A 13,016-nucleotide genomic window follows, 5' to 3' on the forward strand; every position below is an offset into this window, starting at 1 on the left:
ACTGCTGTGTAGGAACAGACAGGGATTTTGTCTACCCATGTCAGTGCTTGCATCTTCATCACCACGATGCCCAAACTACTGAATCCCTGCAGTCAGTGTGATCAATTACTCTCCCAGCACCAGAAGAAGAGATGACAAATCTGGCTTTTTCAGGCCTTATTAAGATCTTCTGGTGAATGACACCTCACCAGGTCACCGTGGACTCAACCACAGCTGTCTCTGACGTACATCAGCCACTTGTGCACCCAAGAGGCCAGTGTACTGACATTTCAAAGGGTCTTGTGTTACTGAATCTTTTTGTTCAAAACACGTTTTGATACGAGCACATTTCTCAACAGAGGTCTTTCATGATCATCACAGCCAATCCAAATGAAATTGGATAAAGTGCTGTAAGGAAAATCTGCATTTCAGAATAGAAGGTTTGGTAATGAAGGATGATGTGGTCACCCATTGCTCTCAGAACCCATTTACACACAAGAAATAGCCAACTTAGCTCCTGATGGGAAAAAAAAAATCTATAGAATGGTTGAAATTATATTTGAAAATGGATGTCAAACACACAGACTATTAGTATGGAAAAACAGCTGCTTTAGCAAAACCAGAATTTATTTTAAAAAATTAAAACAAGAAAAAAAGGGTGCAGTTAGATTTTAAAAGCAAATTAATGTTTAATTGAATTATAGTTCTCAATTTTGGCACCTCTAGCCAATACAATGGTCATAACATGTTTTCTTCATTTCTAAATATATTTAATTTTATGGGGGGAGGGAGGAAAGATAGGGGAGAGGAGAGCAAGGCAAGCATCTTGATTCAGTAGGGATTTTTGCTTTTTTTTTCTTTTTAAGGAAGTTAAAAATTACTAAAAGCAAAGGAAGAGACCTCAGGAAGTCACCTAACCTGAGTCTCTTGTTCACAGTCAAAATAAGCAAGAGTCTCTATCCCCTTAAACTGCCCAAAAGACAATCCAAACTTACTCAATGCAACAACTGCTCCCATTTAGTGTCAGCTTGGAATCACTGCTTAACATACAAAGAAGCAGAGGAGAACAAACAAGAGCCAAAATTGCACAGTAAAATAATCCACCTTAGTCTTTAAGCACACACCTGAATGTCTCTGTAAGAAAGAAGCAGGTTTATGACAATGTCAGAAGTCAGCACTTCAGTATTATCCATACGAAGCTTAATCCTGGCCAGCTCCTTAGCCAGTTCATCTCCTTGGTACTTCTCTCTAGCTTTTCTAATGTCATTTAGCAGTGTTTCTTTATAATAGGCACTAAAGAAATAGAAGTTAGACATAGGGGAAGAAGACTGTTAGACATTTCTTATGAAACATGGCTATGCTCCTAATAAAAGGTCTAATTTCTAATATAAGGTATCATTTCCTCAGAGTGAGGTCCACATCAAATGTTTCCATATTTTTCAATAACTACTTACAAATATTCCACCTTGCCCCACATCAGACTGTAGGGCTATGTATCAATATGCTTATAACCAGGATCCTGAGGCAATTTTACCAGCACAGGAAAACTGGAGCATTTCTTTGCCCCATTAGTGACCCTGACAGATGTGGCACTTTGTATCGTAAAGAATGCTGCATCTGAGATAATAAAGTGACACAGAGAAGAAATACCAGTGTTATTTAAAGAGGAGGTATATTATTTTATCATGAAAGTTGGAAGGAGACTTTCCAACACAGAAACTAAAACAAAAAACTAGCCAACAAAAGCTGATTTAGTTGCAATCTCTTTGATGAACATAATACATAATGTGGGCAGGATCTCTGTAAAAGCCTCCAGTAAGTGCATCTTATTTACACTAATATGAGTGCACAATCTAACATCAGCACTTTTGTAAATTGAAAAATAATATATATACTGCCAGCATGACAAGTATGAATGGCCTCAACCAGCTACACAGGGGTAAATTTATCCTGGAAAAGGTTAGGAGTCTCTAGTTTGGAACTTAGCCCATGCCACCTGACAGATACTCCAGTGCATATAAGCCTCCTCTTGTTTACAAATGAGTCTTTCAAAGCATTAAACCTCGTTTAGCATAAGCAAAGAAAATTAAGTTCTCTGTCTCATACACATTATAATCACAGCAACAAGGCCACAGTAAGCACTGCTGGCAAGCACAGCCTCATACAGTGCAAGCACAGAAACGAGGCTGAGAGCGGACATGTACTGCAAAGAGGGATCAAGACCACCCAATAACCCCCAGAGGCTTCAGCCCTATTTCCAGAAAGATCTACAAGAACAGACTGCACACATCTAATTTGCATACACAGTGACAAACTGATCTCCAGTGTGGGGAAAACTTATTTATAAAAAAAAGAAAAATTCCAAAAAAATTTCAGGGTGCTTGCCCTGCATATGCATCCCAGGATCATGGAAACTCCACCTGGATTGACACTGGAGCCAGGATGGGTGATGTCTGTTTCTTTCTTTCCTCCTCTCTGCCCCTCTTTCATTTATCTCTCTCTTTCTCACTTCCCTTTCACCCTATGCCCTTTATCCAAAACCCTTTGCGGTGCCTTACACTAGGAGGTGACGGACTAAAACACCGATTTCCATGCCAAGTGTGTAGTTTACTAATAAAACTTTGCAAACTTTTGCAGACCCTCTGACTTTTGTCATTCCTTTCAACCACGAGCATCTAGGAATCTTGGGTGCTCCCTTCCCCTTCAGGGTAGGAGGTCACAGGAGGGTCATCCAGGGGATTGCAAGGATAGGACCACAAAAGAATAGTATTTTTTTTATGTCACCGACATGTTCTATGAAAAATCCTTTCCTTAGGATTTTTCCCTCCTGAGAAGCTGAGAGGCCTCAAGAACAAAATACAAACAATTCTTATCTGCTGCTGTGGAATGCAACAAGTAGATCTGTGATTGGTCTCATCTGGTTGTTTCTAATTAATGGCCAATCACAGTCCACATGTCCAGACTGTCTCGGTCAGAGACAAACCTTTGTTATTCACTCCTTTTCTATTCTTAGCTAAGCCTTCTGATGAAATCCTTTCTTCTATTCTTTTAGTATAGTTTTTAACATAATACATATCATAAAATAATAAACCAAGCCTTCTGAACATAGAATCAACTTCCTCGTCTCTTCCCTCTTCCTAAGACCCCTGTGAACCATGCATCATTTTTACACAAGCCTTGCACTTGGGTGGGATGGCAATCGGGAAACAAAGAAATCTGAGGGCTCTTGGTGTTACCTCATGCTTCAGACTTTAGGAAAATTAAAAACCAGAAACTCAGTCTCTATGAGTGTTTTCCAGAAATACATACAAAACAGAAATAGCTGCAGAACACAGGATGAGCAACTCAGAAAGACAGACCCCCTTCTCCAGCTCCAATTCTCAAAACTCCAACAGTCCCTTGCAGAATGGCTAAGCAGTATCATTTTTATTAAGTGACACCAGAAGGTTAATATTTATAAATAAAAACAAAACATGAGAATTACAACTGAATGCCCATTGCTACCATGTATATATTTTATCTGATGACAGAAAAGGACAGTTTTTGGCTTTGAACTCAATGAAGAATCTATGAGCTTAGCTCCTATTATGACCTTATACACTGTAAAACGTAAGCACTTAATCTTACCATGGACTGCCTTTGATTTCTGGAAAGTAACTATAAATCAAATTCTAGCATAACATGGTTAGTTAACTGCAAAAACTGCCAGGAATACAAAAAGCAGCTAAATTGTCAGCTTCTTTTAATATTACATTGAGTGCAGTGAAAAATAAAAAAAATATAATCAATGCTACTAGAAATTCTGTACCTTCTTTTTTCATAATATCAAAAAGCGACTATCAAAGGTTCTGTAACTCTGTGTATTGTAACATTACCATGATGTAACATGAACATCCTTGAGAAGGCTGAGAAACTTGTCCACCAGTGGGACACAAAATGGCCCCAGGATATTGTCCCAGCTGGGCTGCATGTACTCAGAGGCTCTTCGTTGGGCATCACTTTCACAGCAAAAGTAGTCAGCACAAGGTGTGACAATGTATGGAATAAAATAATAATTGCCACTTGAAGCCTAAAATAAAAACAGGAAGAGTTTAGAACACAAATGAAAGTGGAAACATACTTGTATATACACAGAATCTTCTGCTGACAGAAAAAACAGCTAGAGTAGTGCTGGTGTGTAAGAAGTTTTGTGCTCTGTTTAACACAAGATTTGCAAGCATTAAATTGAAGGAAATTTGTATAGAAAAGTCACAAATATTAACAAAGCTGATGAATACGGGTCCAGGTCTGTTAAGTGACAATAGAACTGTTCAATTTTTCCTTTTAATGTAATGCATGAACCCTAGTAGGGTCTGGCAGTTATCAGCAGATGTTCTGTTCCCAAATTTTTGGCTTCAGAGACGTACCTGCATCCTCTAAGCTCACCCTGTGCTAGGAAAGATATGATGCAGAGCTCCCCACAATGAGAGAAATACGGAAACATAGACACTGGAAGGACTTTATAGAGATATTTAATCCACAAAACATCTGCTGTGTGCTACCATCAAAAGCCCAACCAGTCAAACTTCCGAACTTTGAACTGTTTTGTAACAGACTTTGTAGGACTTGTAAGATAAAATTCTAGAAGTAAACGCCCAAAAAATCTTAACATGCCACATAAAATGTGTAAATACAATCAAGGTGCTGAAATGGATGAGGACACAAGAAATGGCCCTTCAGAGCCCAAAACCAGCAAGTTCATAGTTTTCAGCCCCTAAGCAAGACCCCAGAAATAAGACCACTGTGAAGGTTTCAACAGCTGGGAAAAGCATCTATATCCCATTCCAGCTATGACAATTCTTTGCTGTTTAAAAGAAAGGTGAACATCGTATTTGAGAGTAACTAGATGGGAGCACTGAGGCAGAGGTCAACATGATTCACCTGCCATGACCAACTACCACTGCGCTGGAGATACCACAGAACTGAACATGTACAGCAAAATCATAGCTGTCCTTTTTTCACAAACTCCAAGGATGTAGAAAAGCCATAGCCATTTATAGTCACCTTGAACAATGGGAGAAGGCTGAGATCATGAAAAGAATGGATATGAAGATGGCACATTTTTGAATGTATTAGTAAACTAGACAGGAGAAACAGATTGTTCACACGAAGTTAAAAATGTAGGGCGTGCAGATACTAAAACTTCAGATAAAAAACTTGTACCAGTACATCCTGTTGCTGATCTGAACAAGGATTTAGAATTTTAAATTATTTCTAACAGATAAAGATCAAGTCATATTCATTCCTTACAAACCCTAAGTTAATTTATCCCTGCTGTAACAATATAATTATCTGTTGGACTGTTATCTTTACTTCCCAGCAAAAAACTCAGAAGAACTGCAACCCAAGCCACCAATATGCTAGAACATTTTTGTCTCTGGTTTATTCAAATAAACAGTAAGTTCACTGCAACACAAAAGCTGCTTGTCTATAAAGTCTATTCTTAAACCTTTAACAGCAAATTAGCTCTTCCTGCAATGAAAAAAGCCCATCCAATTTGAAATGGTAATGTATCTTGAGATGCAAAGAGCTGCAGTTATCTATTGAAAAAGCAATGAAATTTTCAGAAAAATTAATTACACATGTGAAATACTGTATTAATCTTATCCTCAAACACAGTACTGTTATCCAGCCAACATATCATCTGACTTAGATTTCACTATGCAAAAGGAGACAAGAAATCTATGCAATTAAATGTTCCTGTCTTCTAGCTCTTCTGTACAATATTTACATATAATAAATTATAAAACCCTTTAATATAGACTGTGTGGCCTAGGAAAGTCTTTCCTATCTTCATTATGTAAAAAACTAGCCCATCTACTACGCTTATGCTAACAAGAATTAGAGATGGTTGAATATATCATCCTTACTTCTGACATTCTGTTCAGGATGCTGGTCTCTCATACCAAAAGCTAATAATTTTAAAAATCACTGCCTTGTCATACACCAACTACTGCTTCTTAAAGATAATGAATAAATGGCTTAGTTATATGTAAAGCGATGTATGTAGCAACCCTACCTGCATATGTATACACATATAAAGAATATCTATAAACTATTACTTATCTAATTGTAATTAGAATTATAACTTCATAGCTTATCAAGACTAAATGATGAGTTGGTTCATTTCAGGATTAGAAGCTAGGATATTTTAATTGTCTGATTTTGGGAAATTTTAACATAAAAATTACAGCCAAGCAGACTGAAAAAAACCTCCAAACTCTGAATAGCTCATCTTCCAGCATATAATGCATGCCAGCACTGAAACATTTGTATTTAATCACAACATTAAAATCACAAAACAAGCCACAAATTTAAGAACATGGGAAAAAAAAAAACAACTGAAAATAATTGCAAATAAGTTGAGAAAGGGACCTGTTCTTCAGGTGAAATAGTTAAAGGAATTAAGCAGAAAGCCATGCCTTTGCTGAGAGGCTGAAAGAGTGAGGCCCACAGAAGCCATTTTTAGGTTCTAGGCAAGCCAGGCCAAATGTAGAGTGGTTTTTGTCTTAAAATATTCTCCAAATATTTTTTAATGCTGTTAAAAGTAAACTTTTGATCTTAATATAAACAGGCTTTTTAGATTTTACTGGTAAAGTTATTCTGGTGCAACTGTCAATTTGTGACAGAGACCTACACTTGAATTAAAGGTAGGTTTCCTCCCAGGTAAGTAACACTGAGTAAAAATCTCTGCACTTTCAAGGAGGGAATTATCCTGCCAAGCTAATAGCACAATTATTTCACTTGAGCCATGCTATTAATTTTGCCACTCACTCAAGTACCAAGAATGCTTACTCCCCCTCACTAAGGAGTTAGAAGAAAAACACAGAAAGTAATGGAAAAGGAACTGCAATGACTCCAAGATATCACAAACTCCTGTGTGTTCAGGGAGTTTAACTCACTGTTGTCTCAAGTGTTATGGTTTTCTGTGACATCACATTCCTATCCATCTTGCCATTTAGGCATGTATTGGATTTGCATGGCCAGGTTTTGGTAGCAGGAGGGCCTTGGGGGTTACAGGAGTGGCTTCTGTGGGAAACTTCTGCTGGAAACTTCCTCCATGTCCAGCAGAGCCAATGCCAGCCAGCTCCAAGACAGATGTGCTGCTGGCCAAGGCTGAGCCAATTAGAAATGATGATAACTCTTCTGTGATAACAGATTTAAGAAGAAGGAAAAAAGCTATTGCACAGATTTAAGTACAGTCACATGTGAATGGAGTGAGACTACAGGAGAGGAATAACACGGCAGACACCAAGGGCAGTGGAGAAGGAGGTGCCAGATGCTGGAGCTGAGATTCCCCTGCAGCCCATGGAGGATCACAGGGATGCAGGATCCCCACATCAGAGCAGGTGGATGTCTAAGAGAAGGCTGTGACCCCATTTGAATCCTATGCTGGTGGAGGCTCCTGGCAGGGACCTGCAGACCTGTAGAGAGAGGAGTCCAGACTGAAGCAGGTTTCCTGGTAGGACTTGTGACCCCATGAGGGACTCACACTGGAGCAGGCTGTGCCTGAAGGACTGCACCCCATGGAAGAATGACCCATGTTGCAGCAGTTTGTGGAGAACTGTTACTTGAGGGATGGAGTCACGTTTATGAAGCTCATGGAGAACTGTCTCCCGTGGGAGGGGAACCCATACTGGAGCAGGGAAATGACTCCTCTCCCTGAGCAGTGGGAGAAAACACCTGTGATCAACTGACCATAAACCCCATTTCCTGTCTCCCTACATTGGTGGGATAGGAAGTAGAGCTTGGAAGGAAAGTGGGGGAGTAAGGTGTTTTTAAAGTCTTATTTTACTTCTTATTATTCTGCTCTGATTTTATAACTAATAAATTCAATTAATATCTCCAATTCAAGCCTGATTTGCCCAGAACTGTATTTGGTGAGTGACCTCTCCAAGTCTTTAACTCATGAACCCTTTGTTCTATTTTCTCTCTCCTGTCTGGCTGTAAAGGGGAGTGAGAGAGTGGCTCTAATGGGTGCCTGGCATCCACCATGGTCAACCCACTACAATGACTAAGATATTATAAACTTCCAAAACATATTTCCTCTTCTAAAGCTGAATAAATGCAGTGATTTTTATGTAAAGACTGGGAAGAAATATTATCACAAGACAAACACCTTAAATTTCTGGGATCTAGCTTGCAAGGAAAAAGTACTCCAATCACCTTGAAGGAAAGACCCTGCCAAGCACTATTCTTAAATCATCCTTATTATTATTATGTTTACATGTCTAGAAACACAGTGAAAGAATGACATATCTATTCAACAGAAAGCAGACTGAAAGTGATACATACTTTGCCTATTAGATTACCACTGTGGTACTCAGGAGGTACTTGAACACGAAGAAAAGCTTTGAGGTTGGCAACCTACTCCAAATTGAAATAAAACAACAAAGAGGAAAACAACACCACAAAACAACATAAGAAACAAAGAGACACACATGACACATGAATAAAGAAATAATTAAAGAAAGAAACAACAAAAAATGAATCTAGATATTTGCAGCAAGACTATATTTACAAGGCAAAGAAAACAGTTCAAACAGTTGTCATTTCTCTTACCTATCATATCTTTTGGATTTCTCTTATTTATATGATTTATGTCTTTACATCTCCTGTGTCACCATTAGGATGTTTTCAGGTCTTATTTTTATGAACTTGTCAGATTCATTACCTGATTATTTAACTATAATCCAATCACCACATATTGCTTGAAATGGTAATATTTCCATAAAAACTAACTTTCACACAAAAATGTTCAAAGCCTCTGTTTTCACTATCTAAAGTAACAGTGGCATATTTCATTATTAAAAGCATTAAAAGTAGCATTTATTTGGTTACCCATTGCCTTTGTACTATTTTCCACCCAAAAAGAAAAATTACTGAATTTAAGATGTTCCTGCTTTTTCATTCTGTGCCCTTTTACAATCCCTTTTGACACTTCTGCTACCTCAGGCCTTTTTAGAAATATATCATTAAAATACTCTATCATATAAACTTTTATACATTATAAAAATAATCAGAAAATAAAAAATAGATAGCAACTCTGCAATAATACTTCTTGAGACAATTAAGTTTATATAATGTAATCATATTTCAGAGTCTTGACTCTCATTACAATCCATGGGGGCTACTGAACAGGATAATATGAGTCCAAGTGGAAAAATCTTTCTATTTAGTTTTCTTAAATGTTCATTGCCTTTAAACAGTATATACAGTCTAATTTAAATAGCTGCTGAAACCTCTGAAGAAACTTTCTGCCAAGTACAATTAAAAAAAAGATTTTTCAACATAAAAAATCCTTGTGGCAAGGATAAATTGCAATCCAGTTCCCTTTAGATCAAGAAGAATTTTTGCTAATGACTCCTCCATGGCCCAGACATTATTCACTGCTTAATAAAGAGCTGCTACAGGATTTCATGAAAAATGACCATTTAAATCTCTAAAAATACTTCACCAGGCCCACAGGCCTAAGTATACAATGATACAAACCTTTTGGTTAAATAGCCAGCCTACCTTCCTTTAAACACCTTCCCTGAATGCAATCAACAGGGTTATTAAAATTTCTTCAGGCATATTATAAACTAAAGAACAAATAACTAGTCTTTCTCCTTATGTTCTGTACTTGGGATAATAATTTTTCCATAGTAGAAAGCTCTAGTTTGTATTTTCAATGCCTCATTCAAAAAAATGAATGGATAAAAGTGTGCATCTCAAACTTTGTGCATCCAATCCTAGATCTACTGCCCGAAGGACTGCACATTTTGCTTCCTGACTTCAGCAGTTTTCTAAAGCCCCTTGTTCACTCTTTTCTTCACCTAATCTTGAACTCTTTTTATTCATAATGTCTTAAGATCCCGTAGCAGCAGACAAAATTTCCTTCCTTAAAAAAAAAAAAAGTCAAGGATGGCAAAAAATTTTGAATCAAAATAGAAAAACTTCCCACTGGATTTTGTCTATTACATTGGTCTGGGGAAAGATTTTCTTTTTAAGTATTTTTTGCTTTTGAAAATCCTTGAAATTTCATTTCTCCAGTAACCCAATGTTTAGCTGACATCTAAAGAAACTCCAAAGCACAAGCATTTTCCATAAGTAATTTTCTTTCCTCTGTCCTTCAGTCCATTATTCCATAATGGCACCTGTTCTGCAAGACTGCGTATTTGCCATCTATTTTATTGATAATAATTTTGACAGAAACTAGGAAGCTGTGCAATCTTTATTAAAACTAACAGAAATGTTCTTAAAGCTCAGAGGAGCTCTCCAGAAGGAAATCTAACTGATGGGACACAAAATCTTAATCTTGCATTTCATGCCAGGGCAATTCTTCCTTGGGAACTGAACTCCCATAGGTAATAATTCTTTCCTTTCACATCCAAGTATGCAATAAATTATCAATACAGAATTTTAACTGCTTGTTTGGGGAAGTCAAGGAGAACTGAATCACATTCTTCATTCTTATCTGTGAAAACTGCATTCCTGGATGGCAGAAGGAAGGAAGGAAGTTCTCCTACTCACACTCTTTTTTCAGACAATAAGCTATTAAATCTCTCAGGCTCCCACCACTGCAGCTGTCTGCTGTATAATTTTCACTGTTAGATCAGCTGTACTCAGGCCAAATCTCAGCTGAATTGCTGACTTTTTTTCTCTGCATTGTTTTCAGCTTCATTTAACCTAGTGCTTGCTCTCGTCTCCTCCTCAATGCTGAATTAGAAAAAAGCTTTCTCTACAAGCAAAATATTCATTCTCTTCAAGGCTTTCTTGTGATACACAAAGGAAATCGCCTCGATGACACACTAGACATTCACTTTCTCTGCAACTTCAACATGACTCCACATCTCTCTGCTAAAATTTTTCTGCCCCTTTGTAGATGATGCAAGATTTGTAGGATAAATAGGAAAGGTGAGAGCAGGGAAACCTCAGAGAAAGCTCTGAGTGACAGCAACCAGTCCAGAAAGTTTCACTCTTGCTGCTGGAACAAAGGTGTGCCTGGCAACAATCTGAGTTGTTCCCTTTTCCTTACACACCCTGCAGATGCATGGCCACAAAGCCTGTAAACCATGGAGAGGACTTCTCCTGCAATGATATTCCTGTGGCTACCTCTGGGCTGGAGGAAGGCTTAGGAGAATCTCTCCTCTTTCCAGCATGCCTCCAGCCCCTGATAAAAAGCATATTTAAGCTCTGCTATTCCACAGTTACAGCAGAGGCATATCCACATTTTTCACTCAGGACAAGTGAAAGGAAAATACAAAGCTCGACTACAGGGGAATTAACTATTGCATGTAATATTCAGCAATTAAACTGAAATGGTTATCTAACTATATCTCTGACCAGATATAACAAATTCATGCCAATTATGTACCTACTTAACAAGCACAGCAACCTTGATTAGCAATTCACTTCAAACAAGACACTGCCATACAGTTGTAAAATATTAACCAAGCAATGAAGCAGTGGCTCCATATTGGATCAGTGGTAAACTGCAATCCTCTCATCACAACTCACTGGATTTGAAAGGAGAAGAAGCCAATTGTCTATTTCAAGTCAACTTCTACTTAAAAAAACCACAGTTTTATCCTGTGAATTACTTAGCTTGCTCATGAGTTTGTTCTAATTTCTGAATAAAAAATACTGATAAAAGAATGAAATATGGGAGCACATTCATCTAATAATAGAAGGTATGAACAACTTCAAATAACAGAAAGAAGAATCCATACTTGGTTTTTAAAGTCATTCATTTTTTTACCTCACTGTGTTTTACTCACATTTTATTTTCATAATTTAAGCACTTGAAGAAAGTGGGTTAGACAATCCCTTCTCTTTAAAGGAAGAATCGGGATCCTAGCTTAGGGATGTCTCCCTGCCCCTTCTGCTAGCCACAAGGTGTTTACAGGTCCAATTCCAGACCCCACCATAGAAACCATGTCACTGGAACCAAAGCTGAGTCAGGAGAGGTTTGGGTTGGATATCAGGGAAAGGTTGAACAGGGTGATTGGGCACTGGAACAGACACCCCAGAGAAGTGGTCACAGCAACAGCCTAACAGAGTTCAAGAAGAGTTTGGACAATGTTCTCAGCATATGGTGTGACTTAGGGATGTCCTGTGCAGGGCCAGGAGTTGGACTCAGTGGTCCTGGTGGGTCCCTTCCAACTCAGCATATTCTGTAATTCAATCTTCTCTTCAGTGTGGAGGGAAATACCCTCCTTTCTGGAGAAAGATTCTGCCAAAAGAAAAGACTGTAGGCTGCTAATCTGATTGCACTAGGTTAAATTTGCCACCCTCCCCTTTGTTGTTTACTCCATGTCTCGTATTACCACCAAACAGCTCATTCACAATTCTCCCTCTTGCTCTGGAAGGGAGAACACAGCTCCTGAAATTTTGGTCATCTACCAGTTGATGGATAGTAGCATTCACAAGCAAATCTGCCACACTGAGTCCCCCTTCACAGAGCCACAGAGCAGTAAATGCAGTTCCCACCACACAGGTCAAACTGGTTCAAAGATGCCTGAGACAGCCAGGAAGGACGACCTGCATTTACATGTGCTAAACCTGATCTATCTTTAGCCTATGTGGAGCACTGTGGCCAAGTCATAACAGCAGCTCAAAATAAACTGCTATGACTAAGGCATTATTTTCTTCCACTTCTCTTTAAAATTACTATCAAACTCTAAGACCACTTTATTATTTTAATCCTGCTAAATACTGTTTAGAAGAAAATAAAAGTATATGGTGAATGGGAGGAAACAGAAAGGATAAATGGAAGTAGAAGAGGTTTGAAAAATAAGTCCTCCTCAAAATAATTGTGTGGAGGATTTAATGAAAATAATCACTGACATTGTGTGAACTATGGCAAAATATACAACTGTATAAGATATCGCAGCATATTTCAAAAAGCCTTAATAATTCCTACATTTTATCTTGTTTCAAATTTGTTTGGCTTTATTTGCATTAAGTGTAAGAATATTTTTACTTTGGGAAATAAGCTTTTCTAAGAATTGAGC

The 13,016-nt window shown here is 38.0% G+C and overlaps 1 protein-coding gene across 2 annotated transcripts in view; it reads right to left on the reverse strand.

Moving 5' to 3' along the window:
• The window catches only part of MAP3K15 (mitogen-activated protein kinase kinase kinase 15), an 81,273-nt gene that overhangs the window by 39,449 nt on the left and 28,808 nt on the right, over positions 1 to 13,016 (reverse strand). For both annotated transcript variants that reach the window (XM_050974661.1, XM_030234362.2), the window contains exons 4-5: positions 3,855 to 4,048; positions 1,104 to 1,272 (exon numbers count right to left, since the gene is read on the reverse strand). In XM_050974661.1, the coding sequence (XP_050830618.1) occupies positions 1,104 to 1,272; positions 3,855 to 4,048 (363 nt within the window). The remainder of the gene's footprint in view (positions 1 to 1,103; positions 1,273 to 3,854; positions 4,049 to 13,016) is intronic.

This window comes from Serinus canaria, chromosome 1 (genome assembly GCF_022539315.1).
Source record: "Serinus canaria isolate serCan28SL12 chromosome 1, serCan2020, whole genome shotgun sequence".
NCBI lineage: Eukaryota > Metazoa > Chordata > Aves > Passeriformes > Fringillidae > Serinus > Serinus canaria.